The sequence below is a fragment of the Suricata suricatta genome, chromosome 4 (genome assembly GCF_006229205.1).
Source record: "Suricata suricatta isolate VVHF042 chromosome 4, meerkat_22Aug2017_6uvM2_HiC, whole genome shotgun sequence".
NCBI classification, from domain to species: Eukaryota; Metazoa; Chordata; class Mammalia; order Carnivora; family Herpestidae; genus Suricata; species Suricata suricatta.
This window is the reverse complement of record NC_043703.1, coordinates 3,413,267-3,433,947: the sequence shown is the minus strand read 5'-3', so window position 1 is coordinate 3,433,947 and position 20,681 is coordinate 3,413,267. Positions and strand designations below refer to the sequence as shown.

At 42.7% G+C, this 20,681-nt stretch overlaps 1 protein-coding gene and 1 long non-coding RNA gene across 2 annotated transcripts in view; both read left to right on the top strand.

Moving 5' to 3' along the window:
• MYO16 (myosin XVI) overlaps nt 1-20,681 on the top strand; it is a 465,799-nt gene that overhangs the window by 281,375 nt on the left and 163,743 nt on the right. The window contains exons 22-23 of the mRNA XM_029938403.1: nt 13,343-13,495; nt 17,053-17,253. Of these exons, the coding sequence (XP_029794263.1) occupies nt 13,343-13,495; nt 17,053-17,253 (354 nt within the window). The remainder of the gene's footprint in view (nt 1-13,342; nt 13,496-17,052; nt 17,254-20,681) is intronic.
• Nucleotides 172-1,299, top strand: LOC115289320. The gene is made up of 2 exons (XR_003907559.1): nt 172-252; nt 841-1,299. It is a non-coding gene; the product is annotated as an uncharacterized LOC115289320 (long non-coding RNA).

The following is a 20,681-nucleotide window of genomic DNA, read 5'->3' as shown; positions in this document are numbered from 1 at the left end:
TTTTTTCCCCCTAAAACACGGGTGCAGCATCTTGTGAAAAGAGCCCAAATCGTGTGGACTCACCTAATCCAGGATGAGTCACCGTGAATCATATTCTGTACAAAACTTTACAAAAGACCAGAGAGTTTTCTCCTTTCAGACTTCTGCATCCATGGCTAAGCAGGGAGAGGAGGACTGTGGTTTTCCTTATGTATCCCTACTGTAAGGACACTGGTGACGCACAGGCGGACGGGGCAGTTAAAGGACTGACTGGTAAGATAGTCGGGGTCTACACCACACACGTGGGTCTGCAGGCTGTGACTATGGGGCATCTCTCAACATGAGTAGTTGAGTGCAGTCTGGCAGCGTTACGGATTCTTGACATGTTTGCCTTAGAAAACGTACAGGCTTTCGTGTCCCTAATGAGACTCCCTGATTTCCGTGTCTGCAGGTAAGAGACATGCAGACACATCAGAATGTGGTCCTGTCCCGGTCTCCATGGGGCCCCCACCCAACCCCCTTCTCTGCACCCCACACCTCTACCCCTCCAGTCTGTGCTGACGTCTGAGACGTTCAAAGCATTTAAGTTGCTTCCTTATTAAAACTTATTTGTTTTCCTACAATTACATGTAGCCCTTATGCTTTCTTTCTGCTATTTTAATGACATATTTTAGAAAGAATTCATAGCCTGAGATTTTCGTATCACAAGACATGGCCTGTTTTCAGATCTAAAAAAATGTGTCTCTGTTAAATACCACAAGGTAGTTTTACACAGTCTGGATAAAATCTCAAAACCAATTCTTAGATTTAAGGTAAGAAAATAGTATTTTTTTCTTTGAAAACAATGTGCCTTTTTCCTAGGTTTGTTGGCTATGGTGTGCAGTTGTAACTAGAAGGCATTCAGAAGAATACAATTATTTCCTTCGTGATGATTCCACATCTCATCTTACAGTGGATTTAGCTGATTTCTAAATCTGCATGTGAACTTATATTAAAGGCTTTGGTTTGGATGCCACCTCCTAGGGTCCTGAGTTGCTAAGACAACGTGAACGCCCTCATTTTGCATTCCATTGCAAACCTTCAACAAAATGCTTAACAAATCAATATTGTGTTCAGAATCAAACCCAGAAGAATATTAGTGCCTTTCTAAGTACGTATTTTATTCTCTTTTGAGCTTTTTGACCCATCCATCAGCTGTTTGCTAGCATATCAGCTCCTGCAGTGTTGAAATTGTGTCTGGTGCAGTGTTCTGTATATAACAGAAACTTAGCAAATAGGTTTTCAATTGAAATCTTCAGAATAAATTCAAAAGAAAACATCTTCCGAGTGGATCTCCTAGCAGTTTTCTTGCTCAGGAATAAGTGGATGTACATCATGTGTTCCTTGACAAGAAGCCTGGCAGGTGCTAGAACAGGACAATGGGCGAGACACTGAGAAGCATTTCAGAACCTCAGCATCTCCAGCCTCAGTGTCCCCATGAGGCTCTAAAAGATGGGCCTTTGTGGCTCTTTTGATAAGAATTTATTTCAGTTAATAGGAATGCTGATTCTTTTTTCTTTGACTTTGAATGAATCATTTCTATTAGAACTATTTTATATACTATAATAAACCCATATATAGAGTAAAAAATGTATATATTGACATAATATGTATATAAAACTCTATACCCTACATGATTATCCATATATATTTATGTATTATATATTATATATGTTATACCACATATACACAAAGTTATATATAATTATATTTATATACTTTTATGTATTATAAATATATAATTTTATATATCGTATATAATTATATATATAGTATCATAAAACTCAGCAGTAGTTTGATGCTTTGGTAGAAGGGGATCATACTAAATAATTGTAGTCCCAATGTATACAGTTCAGGAGGCTTTGAATCTACCACCCTCATTATTTAAATAATTACATTATTACCACCTCACTCTTTGTGATGTAATACCTGAATTTTATAAACCCTCATCTCCTTCGTCATGTGAAATCTATCTCTCGCTCTGTAAAAATGTCTCCTAACACGCTGAGGAAATAGTATCTCTAGCCAATTCTTCAACATCACACAGTCAGTCCATCCCACGTGCACAGTGCTCAGTAAACAGAGAGATAGCCAACAAGACGAGGGCCCCCCTTACACATCACAGCCCCAGTGATGCCGGAGAGGGACAGCAGTCTCCTTTCTGGCTGCAGCAAGTGGAAGAGAGAGACAAAAATATTTCTACGTCCAGATGTGACTGTATGTTTGGGAAAGAGAGAAGAGTGAAGGAAAACCTCAGCAGAACAATGCGAGAACTTGATAGAGAAGCCGGTGGGCAACAAGAACATGCAAAGTCAGGACCTCTTACGTGGCGTAAAAGTAACTTGTCAGAGCACGAAGACCAACTGTCAAAATGAAGTAGATCGCCCAAGTGAGGGAACCGGTAGAGGACCCCTGAAGTCCTTGCACGTGGGCAAGTAGAGAGACCTGCTGGATTCTTAGCCAGAAGGGTGTGGTGTCTAGAAATGCCGGTCTTGCCTAAGCCGACCGACCACAGAGGCAGGAGCGGTCCCACCACGTCTCACTGGAAGGCCAGATGGCAGAATCAGAGCAGCTCCTTTCTGCAGCTCCCGAGAAGGAATGAATCAAGGCAGGGAGTAGCAGTGGCTGCTAACGCTGCAAAAAGAGACACACAAGATGCCTGTCAGGTGTGCTTGCCAAGAAATAAAGAAGGGGAAGGAGGGGGAGGGGAAGGAAGAGAGAAACCTTAATGTAATGAAGTTCCCTGAGCCAATGACTAATTAACAGTGACTGGGGCCTGAGGAACATGAGGAAACACACCATGAGGATACGCTCTGCAAAACCCAGCCTGTGGGAAACCATGCGGAGCAAATGACCTGATTTCTTCAACCTATAAAAAAGCAAGCATAAAATATGGAAGAAGCCAGGTAGCCTACAGATTCAAAGAGACATAAGAGGCATAGAAATCCGTTAAACGTATGGACATTATGTGGATCCTTACTTGTTCAATTAAGTCTAAAATTTACCAGTTAACTAAAATAATGTAAAATCTGGATAGTTGATGAAATGAAGGAATTATTATCGATAGAAATCGTGTGATAAAGGTACTGTGGATATGTTTTTTAAGTTTTTATATCTTAGAGAATTATACTAAAATACTTGCCAATTAAGTGACATGGTGTCTGAGAATTACTTTATTATTTTTAATTTTTTTAATGTTTATTTTTGAGAGAGAGAGAGAGATACAGAGAGTGAGTGGGGGAGGGGCAGAGAGAGAGAGAGGGAGACATGGAATCCACAGTAGCTCCAGGTTCTGAGCTGTCAGCACAGAGCTCATCACGGGACTTGAACCCACGAACTGTGAGCTCATGACCTGAGCCAAAGTCAGGCACCTCACCTACTGAGCCACCCAGGAGCCCTGAGAATTACTTTAAATGAGTCTAGTTTTGAGGATAATAGAAAAATAGATAAAGCAGAATTGGTCATGAGTTGGTAATTGTTGTTAATTCTTCAGGTTTAGTGGTGGCAGTGGGGGGCTCATTACAGTGTACACTGTTGACTTTGCTTAAAACTGTCCATAATATACTATTCTAATAAATGAGAATATTTTGTGATTATATACATACTACTTTAATAAATGCTAGACTATTTCCGCACCTAACAAATGGTATCACAAAACTCTACATGCTACAAATGTTCACCAAAGGCACGAAGAACAAAGTTGTGGAAACTAACAATTTAACATTCAATAATTTTCCTAAACTTCCCACTATGCTCATAACGTGCAGCTGTAAAGTCCAGTAAAATCACACAGCAACAACGGACTGTAAGAGTATAGGGAATTTGAAGAGAGCATACGTTTGTTGAAACCTAAAGCTTCGGTTGCAGGAGATAACGTTACGGTATATGACCTCTTTTCCTGTCAGGCTCCATCTAAGCTGATTTCAGAAGGATTTGAAACGTTTCCCTGCTTACAAACTCTTTTCCAAAAGGTGAGATTTACTGGGAAGGCCAGATGAACAGTAATCCAATCAGGCTTGAGTTAAGTGTTTAAAGCCTTTGGAAAAAGCCAGATACCTTGACTTCTAAAACTTTATGAAATGAGATGATATAGTTTGGCAACTTCAACCTCAAAAAAAAAAAATCCATAAAATCCTTCGTTGTGAAATCACTGCTCTAGAAATGAGAGAAGATAAAAACATCACCCTTTAGGTGGAGTACCTCATTTTACAAATGGGGTCCCTGGGGGTGACAGTCTCTGCTCTGTGACAGTGTGAGCAGCACCGTCAAGGATCTGTTCTTCTAGCTCAGGTGTGCCGGGGAAGTTCACAGTTCATTCATTCAACATCGCTGGCCCTGGACCAAGTCCTGGGTCCTGTTCCAAACGCTAAGAAATGTGCGGGCGTTTGGTGTGGTCGGTAGGATGCAAATGGAAGAAGGGTCAATTCTAATTGGACCATGGGAGAGCCTTCATGAGTGGGAAGCCTTCATGAGTGACACGTTGCTACTTTAGGTCCACGTATGAGAGGACCATGTAATTGTCATCATGCTGAATGTCCTGACAGCTCTTAGCTTTCAATATTGATCTGCTTAGCACTCAGTGGCTCTATGGAAACAAAAAAGTATTTTATCGTTAAGTTGCGTCACACTTAGATTCCAGGATCATACATACACTAAATATCCAGCTCTATCTTAAACCAGTTTCTGCTCTAGGATATCGAGGTTTCTGAAATCATTTCAGCAACTCGCCAAGCTGTTGATGCAGCATAGTTTAAGAAAATTTAGTTTCTTTACCTTGCAGAACCTTCGTATGGTGACACTCAGTTTCTAGGGAAAAGCAAACAGTAACTAAATAATGAGAGGATATTTTAATGTACTTCTTGCCATAACAATGGGTTCTACTTTTAAAAAACAGTGTGGTTTGAAGTCGTTAGAGGGGCGCCCAGCTGGCTCGGTCAGTAGAATATGGGACTCTTCATCTCAGTGTTGTGAGTTCAAGCCCCATGTTGGGCGTGGAGCCTACTTAAAATAAATATAAAATAAACCTTAAAAAATAAGTCTTCTTCCGATAACAATTTTAGAAAAGCTATCTTGAGAGGAAAAATGAGTCAGGGAAAAGCAGTTTTAATTGTTTGAACTGTAATACATTTAATGGCAGAGTCCCCTCCAAACCTATCTCTTTAATAATATCACCGTTTTAGCATGAAGAGAAGCAAAGCTCAGATAATTTAAGTAACTCCTAGAAGGCCACGGCATGAGGCTCTGAATTCAGGAATCATGATCTTGCTGTTTCCAGCTCCAAAGGTTCTTTGAGGCTACAGCTAACTGTGTAGCATTAGTATACGTTCCCTCAGCTGCTGCCTGCTCAGGAGTATATTGGTTTGGATTTCTCTTAGGACACAACATTATTTTTTCTATTAAATGTATATTAAGTGTCAAAAAAAGAAGTGTTTTCTTTTGTTTTCTTTCTTTCTTTTCTTTTTTATTTTTTTGGCGGAAGTGCTGGGAATGAACCAAAACAAGAAACTTTAAATAAATTTTATTTGCCATTATTTGTTCCCATAGTGGAGTATTTCTCCAAATCCTTCTAATATGCATATACAATTTAGAGAATGCAGGCACATCTTTTTATTGTAGGATACCAGCGTGTTTAAAAGGAAATGTTACAGGACATAGAAAAATGAGTGGATTTCAAAATACACGTCGGGTCCCTCCAGACAAGAGTGAACTAAGGGTTTTTTAGTGATGACTAAACCAAGAAAATGCTTACATTTATGATAGTGGCTGTTTAGATATAATACCCAGATGTGCTATCCAGCAATGGAGATCCATTTACTTTTCTGCTGATAATCAATGACAAGCTCTCAAGCCCCCTCTGTGAGTCAGCCGCTTCGCCTGTGTGACCTCTAAGTCCTGAGGCAGCCCCCTGGGAAACACCCCTCAAAAAGGGAGAGAGAGAGACCCAGGCAGGCTCTGCACGGTCAGCACAGAGCCTGATGTGGGGCTCGAGCTCACAGACCATGAGGTCATGGCCTGAGCCAAAATCAAGAGTCAGACTGAGCCACCCAGGCGCCCTGAGAAGAGAAGGCATATTGATGAAGCTGAGAAATGTTGCTAAACACACACACGCACACACACACACACACGCACACACGCACACACGCACACTTATGTTTTGTTGAAAAATATCATGCCCGAAGGTTTAAAATATGTGAATTTGGGGGGCACCTGGGTGACTCATCAGCTAAGCATCTGATTTCAGCTCAGGTCATGATCTCACATTCCTGGGTTCGAGCCCCACATCGGGCTCTGTGCTGACAGCTCAGAGCCTGGAGCTGCTTCTGATTCTGTGTCTCCCTCTCTCTCTGCCCCTCCCCCACTCATGCTCTGTCTCTCTCTGTCTCAAAAATAAATAAACTATAAAAAAATAAAAAATAAAATAAAATAAAATATGAGAATTTTTACCAGAAATAATGTTTCTAACACCTGGGCATGGCTGTGTAAACAGTAGGATATATTTTATGGATAAGGTGTCATACAAAATACCTAAAAATACCTTTTCCTTTCACTTATATTTTCCAATTGTGATGTTAGGAGATTATTACGTAGAATACGGCAGTCGGTTTAGCCAATAGGTTTATTGTTGGCTGACCCCTACAGTCAGTTGCTCAAAACCTCATCTGCAGGGTTTGATTTTGAGATCTCAGAGGTCAGCCAGAGGAGGCGAGGAGGTTTGGTTAAAAATAAATAAATAAAATAAAGAAAGAGTAATCCACCAGAGCGGGGTGGCCGGCTGGGATGTCTGGAAAGGCAATTCCAGTGAAGACAGCACGGTGGCAGTGGGGGCTGGTGTGGGTGGGCGCCCAGCTCCTACCTGCCGCCTGAGGCTCCTGGGGGCAGGGGCCCAGCACATGACATCTACACGGCACTTTACGCCCCGGGATTTACGTGACGTCGGTGTTGGCCGAGCCACTGTCGTCGGTCTATCACGTTGAGACAGATGGAGCTGAGAGAGAGCAAACGGGCCTCCCCAGACAAGGGCAGAGAGAAGAAAGGGTCCTGTAATAATAGGACATTCAAAGAAGGCAAATAAATTACAGAATTTAAAAGCTGAAACAAGTCAGAGACATGGTCTTTCCCCACCAGCCCCTGAACCTGCTTTTTTTAATAGATAAAATGACTGATGCATTGGGGAAAGAACATATACCAATCTGGAAAGCCCCGAGGCATTCTTCCAAAAGGGAAGGTAGAGATTCCCAGTATACCCAGCACAGGAAAGGCCCTGAGAAGTCCTGCAGAGAAGCCCATTAACTTTGCTTAACTCAAGGTTTCTTTAACGGGATTGTGATTTAGTGTTTTCTAGATAATATAAATTGACATCTCATTCAATTAGTGTTCTGCTAAGCACATTCAGAAAATGCAGAATATCTTAAATCTAACGTTTCTCTTGTACATTCCACGAATGTATTATATATTTGCATCTATGCTAATTGATGGACAAATCACTTAGTAGATAGTGTATGCTCTGTTTCCGTGTGTTCACTGTGTCTGCATACTGCAATCACCTGGAACGCTTTTAAAATATATCAGACCTCACTCTGACTTAATTGGTTTGGGGTCAGGCCCAGACATCCGCATTTTATAAAAGCTCCCGTCATTTCCAGCCTCCGTGGAGATGTGAGCTGCTGCCTAATGCCTGGGGCTCTGCTTCACCTGCAGTCGGCTTTAATTAACCTCCTGCTTTAACTCCGTGATGTAAATGTCACGCTCTATTATATTTTTGCTTCAGAGATATTTCACTGAGTAATAAAAATAAAGGGAGAACAGTTGGTGGAAATTTACTCAAGAAATTAAGTTTGTCATTAATACAAATGATAGGCCATCTGGATAAGCAATAATGTTCTGTTACCAAAGAGTGTTTTCAAGGGGTGCATAATATTTGTCATTAAGCCAGTTAGCAATGGCACTTAATGTACAAAGGCTGTATTTTCATCAGAGAAGGGTGCGTGCTAATTAAGCAGTACTTAATAATTGCTCATTTTCATCTATCAATACTCACCTTCATTCACATCCAGGCTACCCTGAGGAATACCCGGAAATTTAATGGGACCCAATTACGATTCTGAGGGATGAAGTCAAAAAGCAAAACTGATTGTTTTGCATTGAAGACAATCATATTCCCGATTATTGATGCAGACTGATACGTAAGCGAATTTGCCTATAAAAATCTTTCACCGTATCTTTCTCTCGTTGCGTTTAATACGCACTGACACACGTCCCCACAACGGGGACAGTGTAGTGAAGACAAATCCGGAACAAGCAGGCTCTGGCCAGGACTGGTCCGGAGGATGCATTTTTTCCAGCTCTCAACAAGGTACCTGACGTAGGCTGATGTATCCGTAGTCGCCCCCTTGACTCTGTTTGGGGGCAGTTTTGAAGTTCCTGCCACAGTAATTCTTTTATCTTTTAGCTTTGACTCCGACAGTGAGTGCTTTAAACAGTAGAGAATAGGGACAGGCAAACTGTTTTGATAAAACAAAAAAAAAAACTGTGATGTCTGCATTACTTCAAAGTGAGTTTGAAAACCATTCTTCCTTGGACGGTGTGTGTTTCCAGCACTAAGCATTGTTCTTCTCCGTTAGAAACACAAATCTATTCCGGTTCAGAAGGCACCGCTGTGATCGAGACTACAAGTCCCAATCACTGCCCAGTCCGCCCAGGTTTACACATCCAGCTGGAATTTTCCCTGTGGGGTTTTAATAAGTGACTCCCCCCCCAATACAAAGAGCATGATGGGCAATAAAAGGTTCAGAGTTAGTGTGGGGACCACCTCATGTCGCAGAATGCCATCTGATCCCGCAGGTCCGCGATGTGGAAGCTGGGTGGAGAAGTTCTCTGTTCCAAGAATCATCTCGACCAGCAGAGTGAGAAATTGCGTTGTATCCAAAAGCACTGGCCAAATCCTTTTTCAGTCAGCTGGAGTTGGGCAGGTTGCTCTAGGCCTTTCCTGGGGGCAAAATAAGGAAGAAAAAGGTGTGCTCTGACCCCCCTCAAGCTCTTTCCAGTTTTACCACGGCTTCGACCCCTTGGCATCACAATTTGACTGGAACCGTGGACCAACTCAGCAAAGCCAATACCCAGGTCAATAAAATACTAGTTAAACGATAGCAAACGAAATATCCATTTGTATTATAAAAAGATAAGTCAGAGAAAACAGCCAGGTATAGAGAGAGATCATTAGCTACGGGAGAGCTGCGGGCAAGAGGAGTTAGTCAGACTGTCATCAAAAGGAATTTTTGCAAACACAGACCTGCCGTCTACTATGATTGCAAAATAAGAGAATTCTCTCCCGTGTGTTGGGGACATGCACATCTGAGTATTTTCAATAAGAGTCTCAAAATGAGGGAAAAGGTGAACATCATATCATTTGAGTATTTCTTGCACAAGAGAAAATCAGCCACTGATGTTCTTATTTTGAAATCCTTTATCAGACTTCTTTTTTCCATTTCTCACGGTAACAGACATCATCTTACTCTTTATGGCTTCAATATTTGTTTCCTGAGCAATCTATTTCCTAAAATATATTGCATTTAGGCACTCTCCACTTTTAAACCACTTTTTTGGCATCAGATCAGACTGCTGAGATCTAGAACCTATTTGTGTTTTCTTAAATGATTTAATATCTGTTTTGATATCTAGAACTTTGAAACATTACAACTGTGTAGATCATATAATTAAAGAGAATATTTTCCAATGATTCCATAATGGAGTCATTTATTTTCTGTTCATTTACTGCAAATATTTCAAATTTTAATAATCTTTTATAGCCTTTATTCATCTTTAGTAATAATGTTACTTCAGCATTATAGGACTATAACACATTATTAGATTGGCAGGACATCTCAAAATATTATTTTTTAAACAGAGTGAAATCATTTTTAGAATTTCCATTTCTCTTCTCTAACAACAATTTTCAGAGCTTTCTGTTTCTCGTTTACGGTAAACCCAAGGAGGCATGCCAACAACCTTCCCAGTGGGGCCCTCCTGTGAACAGAGGCTATGCAATGTCAGAGAAGGGCTTGTGGTCCCAGAATCGCTTCTGTAGGTTTGGACATGGAGGGTCAGAAAAGCACAGATCGTGGTGGTCTCAGCTCGGTTTTGACGGAGCACAGCAAGCAGCAGGATGTGCTACAGGCTGTGTCAGGGACCAGGAAGGAAGTTTTGTTCACATGTATTTAAATGAGTTCCGTCTCTCCCTTTGCCCACGATAATGTGCAGACCTTGTAGGCTCGTGTCGTATTTGAGGTGTTTTTCCCTTAACAGCCAAGCCTGTAACATGTCGTATGTGGTATGTTGTCCCCCGAAGTGACTGTGGTTGTAATTTTTTTTTATACATTCAGAGACTTGATGGGTGTCAGTGTGGGTTTATCTAAGATACTTGTCCTTTAAGTATAAAGAACTTCCAACCTCACCTGTTGTCCTGGCACAGAGAGGAGATAGAAGGGGAACATTCAAGAAATCCCACAAAGTGTGGCTGGGGCAGTGGGAGGGAGAAGCGGATGCAAAGGTTTTAAAGTAATCCCCAGCACAGCGGTGATGTGGCGTGCTTATTTTATTTTTAACTCAGATCTTATTCTGTAATGGAATGCAATAGGAGAGCTTTTTCAGTTTTAAGATGTTCATTTGATCACCAAATTCACAAAAATGAAATTTTTTTTTTTATTGTGAAGTCAGAGATGCTAGAACAGCTACTGGAGACCACGGCAAGCATCCGGGACCATCAGATTCTGACCTGGAGCCAATAGGAATTGCTTTTGTTATTTATTCTTTGAGTGTCAATGCATGGTATTTAGATCTTATTGTTATTGGGCCATTTGGTATACTTCTGTATCGATTATTTTCCACCTGGTACGTTTCTAACACAATGTCCATGAACATTCATCGTTGAAATAGTTGGACTAGATTAGGTCTGAGCCTCTACATTTTCAGCTTTCTAAACACGCTTTGGTCAGTGTAGCCTTGTGCCTGCAGTCCTGTCACCATGTCACCGTCCCTGAAGATGTCTGAGCTGTGTCTCCTCCCGAAGTCCTGGTCCTGGTAAGAAGTAAGGAAGGGAACCTAGTAGCCGACCATCAGTCCCAGGACGAACTCTGTGTTCTGACCAATGCCCTGCCCTGACTGCTTGCTTTCTCCCCTGAAAACGCTCCCTCTGAGATTTCGTGTCTATAGAATCACATAATCTCCCGTCTTCTCCAATAGCTGGATTTGTGAGAAAATAGCGTTTTCTTTTCTATGTTCATGTTCATCTTTTTTTTTTTTGAGAAAGAGAGAGAGAGAATGAGAGAACATGAATCAGGGAGGGGCAGAGAGAGAGAGAGAGAGAGAGAATCTTAAGCAAGTTCTGTGGTTAGCGTGGGGCTCAGCTCGGGACTCGATCTCATGACCACGTGATCATGACCTGAGCTGAAATCAAGAGTCAGATGTTCAGCCAACTGAGCCACCCAGGCGCCCCTATCCTCGAGGCATTCTTAATTTGTGAATAGCCACACCTTTATGTGCAGGTATAGACACCCATATGGAGAATTAAAGCATTCCTGGTGTTACTCATTTGCAAAGGTGGCTTGGAAGCCGGAACACAGGGGTTGCTCTTCTGTGTCCAGGAGAGAAGCCATGAGCTCCCAGTACAGGGACTGGGATGTTAGGAGGAGTTCCCACTTAGCAGGTGTTATGTTGATACCAGACGTGCAGAAGAATGTGGAAATGTGCAAAGAGGAGTCTAGGGTGGTCTTTCTCTTCTCCATTGACTATTTCAGTCTGTATGGCTTATAAAACCCTTGGCATTTTCATTATATAACTATAGCACATTCATATTAAATATAATCCTAGGTATTATTTTCTTGGAAAATGAGATGAGATATGATTTTCTTTTATGCTTTTTAATTTTTTAAAAAAATTAATGTTTATTTTTGAGAGAGAGAGAGAGAGAGTGTGTGTGGGGGGGAGGGAAGAGAGGGAAGAGACACAGAATCTGAAGCAGGCTCCAGGCTCTGAGATGTCAGCACAGAGCCCAACGGGGGGCTCAAACTCATGAACTGTGAGACCATGACCTGAGCCAAAGTCAGATGCTCAACCGACTGAGCCCTCCAGGTGCCCTTGATTTTCTTTTAAAAACCTTTTTCTCCAGTTACTTTGATTTATGTAAATTGTTCTTCTGTAATTATTTTCAATGACTTACTCAATTCTAAATATTTCGAAGCGATTTCTGGATTTTATCTATGTAATATAGCTGCTTGCATGTGCAGGCTCTGAGAGACTGAATGAGCTCATGAAGGATGTGGGTGTGGACTGAGCAGACGGAGCCCTGGGACGCTCCAGGTGGAGGTAGAAAAGGAGGTAGAGAAGCAGTGGCCCAGGGGGCAGGAAGCCACGAGCCCTTGGGGTTCTGGAAGACAGTGGAGACATAGGAATCCCTGTGAGATATCACGGCGGGTGGGGGTCAAGGAAAACGAACACCAAGAACTGAACATTGGATTTCGGAATGCACGTCATTGGCAACTCTACCAAAGTGATTCTGATGGAACATTGGGAACAAAAATTTATCAGAGGAGCTTCAACAATGGGGGGCAGGAGAAGAATTTGATATTATAAAGAAAGACACCTCGTTGGAGGTTTTCTTGTTATAAAAGAAAGCAGAGAAGTGACAGGATAGCCTAGAGAGGAAGCAAGACTTGATTTTTGTTAGATTTGGGGTATTTTATTTATTTTTAGTACTTTAAGATATTTTTTCAGATTAAGAAGTAACATAATTGTTTCCTGGTGGACAGAAAAATTGTCAGTTGGAGGATTATAAGGAATTTTCTGATAAAGAAAATAGTTTCTGCAACAATGCTGAGAGAAGCTCTTCTTTAGGCCCGCTTTCTTTTGGACATTGTGGGTACGGAACCGAAATGAGGAGGAAGGGGATGTTGCTTCTCTCGCTGGACTTTTATAGTAAACCAACTTTTATCCTCAGTTGTTGACTAGAGGCCAGATATGATTTCCTTTTGGAATTTTTTTAAACACTCAAATACATTTTAACCCCCCAGTTTTTTAGTTAATATTGTAAATTATATATCTCGTTTTTTAACATATTCAAAATGGAATAATCAGACCGTACGAAGTCAACACTATCAAGTGGAACTCTCTGCTTTGGCTCCTCAAGCAGTACTGCAATGCTTTATCTCAACAGACTAACTTGTGTGGAACATTCTGGAGTCGATCTGCCACCAATCTGAGATGGTCACGGAAGGAGAGGATCAGCATGGCCATAATCACCTTGTGAATTGTTTTCTTTTCCCCACAATAGCTTTGTGTCAACATGACCAATGAGAAGATGCACCACTACATCAATGAAGTGCTTTTTCTACAGGAGCAAACAGAATGTGTACAAGAGGGAGTTACCATGGAAACAGCTTATTCTCCTGGTAACCAGACTGGAGTTTTGGATTTTTTTTTCCAGGTATTCATATAATATAATTAGATACTTTATGGGATTTGAATATACTGGAGACTAAGAATTTTCTTTCAGGGGGCCTTGCTTTTGAGATCTCTTTGTCTATGAGGCTTCATTGTATTTACAATTTTTCAGTTGAATGAGGAGCACAAGTTAGCTTTTTCTGAAGAGACATTTGAAAGAGTCTCAGTTCATTGAAAGGACTAGAAATACCAGACATTCAGCCTTCGTTGTGTCACCAAAATGCTCTTTGTGTCTCTGTTACAAATGCCCAATGTGCGAAATTAGTATTTTATAAAACAATTCTAAGACTAACAAGATCATAGAACAAATTCGATAGAATCCTTTTGGCTTATCTTCAAGGATTCTAAATTGAAATCTGGAAAAACATTGGAGGACAAAGTATATATCCACATAATCCTGAGACATACCCAGGTGTTGGTCTTTGCCTCAAGATCTCTGTCATAAAAACAAAAACCTACCATACCCTACCTGCTAATATAGGAAGATCGTATATACACCGATAAGTAATGTCTCTGAGATACTCAATCTTTGTTTAAAACTGACACCATTCACCTATTGGAGAGCATGAGATGTAATTTTCTACTCATTTCTTTCTATACATGGAGACTTATAAATTGATACATCTACCTAATATGTAAAATATTCTTATATCTGTTACCAACTCGTCAACATTCTTTTTTTTAATTATAGAAGAAGCCCTCTTCCTCCAGAAAGCCCTCCCTCATCATGACATGTAGCTCGTAACTTGTTCACGTAAGGTTAAAGAACGTCTTCAGACTGACGGTGCCGTATAGTGAACTGTGTTTGGGACTCTATAGGCACCCACCACCCTCATTCTCGCTGCTGTGTCCTTGACTGCTACCCAGTGGTCAGCAGCATGGCGTGAAGTCTATCTCTTCGATGACCCTCCTTGAGAGTGATTATTTCAATAGGAGGACCTCATCAAAATGAGTTGGAAACAAGAGTGGACGTTTCTGACTGCCACTTCTCTTTGATTCCCCTAAAAATGAAATGATCTAGTGAGTATAGGGTAAACCTTGGGTGTTTACCTACAAATATGCAGGTCTGTGTGGCAGACAAGCATTCCCTATGATACCAAAGAAGCTTATTGTTTCCTTCCTAGTACCCATCATCCTCTACTGCTCACAAATCTCTGCAGTTTTTGCATGGACTGTATCATAGTTCAACAAACATATATTTGTCTGATGTCCATGAAGCGTGGGGGTGGGTCCAGATTCCTACCCAACCCCCCACGTGTCTAGTGCATTTTACCACACATTTACCCCAGAAGGTGCTAGACCCCTTCTCTTGTTGAGTGAAACAGCACATAGTTCAGTAGAATAGTTCAGTCTCTCCTGAACCCTCGCTTCTGAAGGAACTGAGGGCCATTTTTGTGGAACTTTCTCCATGTTCTGTTTTCTTCTTTAGACACTTCAGCAAGTTTCCCAGCCTGTAAGTTTGATTGCTACCATTCTTTCATGGATTTATGTTAAACATTCAGAAAAAAACACATAGAAATTTTCAAATTTTGGGAGACAATACAAATGATCTTGGTATCCAGCCATCTCATCCTTGGAAAATATCATCTTGCTTCTGAAGTAGCGTGGTCTGGCTCTCTGGGAATTGATCCTTTCCCTTATACTCCTTGGGGCCTTGACTTTGAGTTACTGAAACACCCATGAAAGCTTTAAATTCTAGCCTCCAAAGAGAAGGTCTATCACTGCCTGTGAAATACGGGTGCACTTGTGACATCCTTAACCAGCCCACGTGCCCTTCCACTGCGTGTCTGTATGGGCTCTTCGGGGGTGGAGGGTGAGAAGTTTAACCACACGAAACAGCATCATGGTGTGATGCTCAAAAGCATAGGTAACGAAGCAGCTTCTCATCTTCCATATTAACATCTTACTCTTCAGCAGATACATCGAATGGAGACTCTCTGATCTTCTAGTACATCCCAGGAAGGACCGGTTCTCTGCCAAGTCCACGTTGACTTTTCTTGTAGGGTGTCCATCCACCCACCTGGTGTACCTATGTATTTTTGTCACCTGGGGGCTCGTTCTGGGGTTGCTGGCTATCTGAGAATCTTATGATGTTTCACACAGTGACGCCTTCTCCAAATCTCCTTATCGGATACATTTTTCTGTTGGTAACAAAAGTTTCTCAAGGTGTTAGTGGCCTGGGGAGTTTGCTGAGGGGGGTCTTGTTCCTGGCAGGCCTGCCTACTTCCTTCCCAGGGCTCTTTCTCACTTAATCATTTCTTTCTCTTCCTTTCCTGGGGAGGCTATCCGTCTGCTCCTTCCAGAGATGGTGCTTTAATTGCCAAAAGGTTCCCAAAGGGTTCCCCCTGGTGTGTGAGCTCCCGCCACGCCTCCTCATGGCTCACACTTTCAAACTTCCTTCTCTGTGTGGCCCTGGGAGCCCTCAGATGTCTATATATAGGCTTTGCATTTCCTTGACCATGAGCAGGCAACTTCAAGAGGCTTAGGACAACTGAAACATTTCAGCTACAAAGAAAGGACTTTCTCCTGGCCAAATAAATAACATCTTAAAAGGCCTGCGGTGCTACGGTTGGGTGACCTCGGGTAAAAAATGCAAACCGAATCACTAGAGGGGTCAATATTGATCTCTTCACTTTGTGAGAAGAATTCCTTTTATGGGATTCACATTTCCAAAAGCACATTGAGTTGATGTGACGAATTAGAAAATATGACAGAATAAGGTAAATAAATCATATAAATGACCTTATTTTCAAAGGTAGAGTTGACAGGTCAACAGAAAACGTTCCCAGGGAAGAAAAGGGAAGCAGCACAGTGCTGGGTGAAAGTTACCCACCTGATGTATAAACAGTGTGGCGGCCACGCGGCGTTGGGTGTGCGGGGAGCAAGGTGTCAGGGCTGAGGAGGATTTTCCAAGCAGCGTTGTCCTTCCCATGGGACTAATTTTAGGTGGCTGCTTGAGTACGACTTTAGCTTCCTTTTTTTTTTTGACAGCTACAAACTATTAGACTTCTAATTTGAATTTTACAAGCTACAGCTTCCATCTTTATTTTTTCTAGGTCTTAATATTATAGTCGCTTCTAGTTCCTGCTGAACAGGGTTGGTTTTTTTTTTTACAATTTTTATGACTCAACATGGTCGGAGGTTCTGTTTCTGGAGAAGTTAGCTGATCCTCCGCAACTATGAAGTGGTAGACATGGGGTGGAGGTCAAGAAAACTACCTCTTCTTTAGTTAGAAATTTTCTTTTTCTGATTGAGATGAGAAAATACTTTCTAATAACTCCAGCTTTAATGACATTAAAACACAGTTTTTAATTCATGTATTCATTATCCATCAGCTATTAATCAATCATTACATCAGGAGTTTTGCTCGGTGTCGGGGGTATAGTAGTGAGCAGACACAGATGTGTATTAAACGTAGATAGGTTCATTTTTTGGGTACTTATATGAACACGATGACAATACAGATGAGCATACATGAACAATAACAAAATCATCAAATTAAGTAATAGACGAAACATACTCTCTCTTTTTGGTTTTCAGAAGCCATCTGGATTTCTCTCGTTACTGGATGAAGAAAGTCAAATGATTTGGTCAATGGAACCAAATCTTCCCAAAAAGCTACACAGTCTCCTAGAATCTTCAAACACAAATGCAGTCTATTCCCCCATGAAGGATGGGAACGGGAATGTGGCGCTCAAAGATCAGGGCACGGCGTTCACAATCATGCACTACGCGGGAAGGGTAAGTTGGACGACGGCACGATGTATCACATGCAGTAAGGGACCGCACGTCTTGAGGACAAGCCTTAAAGTTCTAGATATTTTAGAGTTTGTTATTTCAACGAGTGAGAGTTGGGTGAACAGCCCACGCAATTTTACTCTTCTAAGCTATTTTATTTTAACCTGACGAGGACTTTGCGTCTTCAGAAGGTGGGTGATAAAGCAGGCAGTCAGATCCTTCCGGAATGTTCCCCAGATTGTAACATAATATAAGCAATAGGGCCTTGGATTTATTATAGAGAGGTCTTCTCTGAACTTTGGGTTTCTCTCATTATCCAAACAAGTATTGGTTTTCTGAGGTTACTTCCCTTCCACATAGTTTTTAGCAGTATGTTATTTTTATTAAAGCACCCATCACCCTGAGTAAAGAAAATTCCCCTCAACACCCTTGTTTCCTAAACACCTTCAAGGACCTCCTCTTACCTATCTAGAAAAATCTCACCCCTTAGGCTGGGCTAGTATCCCAGGCTCCTCGGAGCTGATGTCGGTGGTTTGAGCCATGACATCCAACAAAACCCCCTGTGTCAAACCTCGTCCACGTGACTCTTTCTAATCCACTCACTGTTTCCTTCCCGTCACACACCTCCCGGCTTGCACTGCTTCTGCTCAAGCTTGAAATACCCTCCTCGTCTTCTTCACAAGGTCCCATTGTAGCCATCTCTTGGTACTTAAACCTACTTCCTCTCCCCTCCCATCCAGCCCCCATCTGTGGGTACTATAGTCTAGTTTTGAATTTGTAGCCCTCAGTTTCCCTCCATTTGGTGCCTAGAGAATTTGTGTATTGGAGGGTGAACCCTCCAGGCCCTGCCTCACACTCGGCGTATTTCAGATCATTTCAGTCCGTGTTTTTACTGAGATGCTACTATATATATGCCAAACCCAGAGCATTAGCAAATCGAAGATGAATAAGCCATATTCTCCTGAACATCTCATTCTCCACATATAAGGAGAAGGTAAATTAACCGGTAATTATGATAGAATTCACTTATAATAACCCTGGTAATAGTAACAAAGTTCCACACTACCCTGGGGGAGGAAGTCATCATTGGGCTCCCAAGGGAAGTGCAGAAATACTCATCTGGAGGAGGGAAAAGGTGAGCCAGGCCTTCAGGGAGGAGGTAGAGCCCAGTAAGGCCACAAGGAAGGAGCATTCCGGCAGAGACAGGGACTCCCGAAAGAGAAGGCAGGTGCGTCCCCCAGGATGTGGAGGCAAAGGGACAGAATCCACGCAGCTGCTCAAGTGGAAAACCGCGTGGTAGGAAACAGTTGTGGGCAAACTACTTGGACCTTCAGGAACGACTCAGAACCACAGCCCAGGGGAGGGTTCCAGCATGGCTGTGGCCTCATCTTCAGTCAGGAAGCTCCTAGCCCAGCAGAGACACTGATGCTGCAGGAATAGCGGCCAGGTGCCTGTCCCCTGGCACTTGAACGTGAGAAGCCGGTGACCCGGGCCACGGCCGTGTGGACCTCCACGCTCCGTGACCTGCTTCGCGGGCATCAGGGCCCCTGGCACGTCTGCCTCCTCGATCTGGGGCTTCGGGGGAGCTGGGTGCAGGGAAGTGTGGGGACGGGAGAAGGCAACCCCCCAGGGTGCTGGGCGCCAGTCTGCCCCGTCCCCGCACGCTGAGTGGGAAGCGGTACAGGAGTGGGGTTCAGTCTATGCAGATTGGCTGCCCTGAGCCAGATCCCTAAAACCTGCACGTGCCCCTCAGGACGGTGTCCCGCGGCGGTGTGAACTCCCGAACACCTTCGGACGGCATTGGGCCGTGGGAGCGTAGGCGGAGGCCCCGCGGGTGCTGTCCCCTAGGGCAGGTGTCCAACACGGGGCAGGAGCCATCGCCTGCAATGACAGCGGTCGCTCCCCTCGCCGAGGCATGGATCCGTCTAGTGCCCAGCACCAGGGGAAGCCCTGGAGCACAGGGTCAGCCCTGAAGGAAAGACAGTCTGTGGGTGTTTTGAATTTGAGTTTTTTAATAGCCATTTAGAGAGGATGCAACAAATAAAATGAAAGGGGTTGGTTGTTTTTAGAAAGCTCGGCATATTTCTGGAAATGTGTATCATGAAAATTTCACTCAGGAAGAGCATGGGAAATAAGACATGTAGGAAAGAGAATCCTGAAAACCGAGAGTAAAGAAGGAGAAATGGGGTCAGCGGGAAACACACCTGCTGGGCCCGGTGGGCCAGGGCCCCCTGAGGAGATGGAGGAGTGGCACCGTGCGACCAACTGAGATTTCACACACACACACACACACGCACACACACACACACACACACACCTAGAGTGTTACTAACTTACTATCTTTTTCTTATATATATACTTCAAGTGGATTTAATTTTTTATATTTTTTATTTTTTGATTATATATATATATTTATTTATAGTTTATTGTCAAGTCGGTTTCCATATAACACCCAGTGCTCTTCCCCACAGGTGCCCCCCTCCATGACCATCACCCCCCTTCCCCTTCTCCCCTTCCCCTTCAGCCCTCAGTTCGTTTTCAGTATTCAAGAGTCTCTCATGATATGTGTCCCTCTCTCTCCCTGACTCTTTTTCCCCCTTCCTCTCCCCATGGTCCCCTGTTGGGTTTCTCCTATTAGACCGATGAGTGCAAACATGTGGTATCTGTCCTTCTCTGCCTGACTTATTTCACTTAGCATGACACCCTCGAGGTCCATCCACTTTCCTACAAATGGCCAGATTTCATTCTTCCTCATTGCCATGTAGTACTGCATTGTATATATAAACTGCATCTTCTTCATCCATTCATCAGGTGATGGACATTTAGGCTCTTTCCATGATTTGGCTATTGTTGACAGTGCTGCTATGAACATTGGGGTACATGTGCCCCTATGCATCAGCACTTCTGTGTCCCTTGGGTAAATCCCGAGCAGTGCTATTGCTGGGTCATAGGGGAGTTCTACTGATAGCTTTTTGAGGAACCTCCACAGTTTTCCAGAGCGGCTGCACCAGTTTACATTCCTACCAATAGTGTAGGAGGGTGCCTGTCTCTCCACACCCTCGCCAGCATCTATAGTCTCTGGATCTGTTCATTTTAGCCACTCTGACTGGCGTGAGGTGGTCTCCCAGTGTGGTTGTGATTTGTGTTTCCTGGATACTGAGTGACGCTGAGCATCGTTTCATGTGCCTTTTGGCCATCTGGATGTCCTCTTTGGAGATTTGTCCTCTTTGGAGAAGTATCTGTTCATGTCTTCTGCCCATTTCTTCACCGAGTTATTTGTTTTTCGGGTGTGGAGTTTGGTGAGTTCCTTGTAGATTTTGGATACTAGCCCTTTATCTGATATGTCATTTGCAACTATCTTTTCCCATTCTGTCAGTTGCCTGTTAGTTTTTTTTTTATTGTTTCCTTTGCAGTGTATTCACCATCTTTTA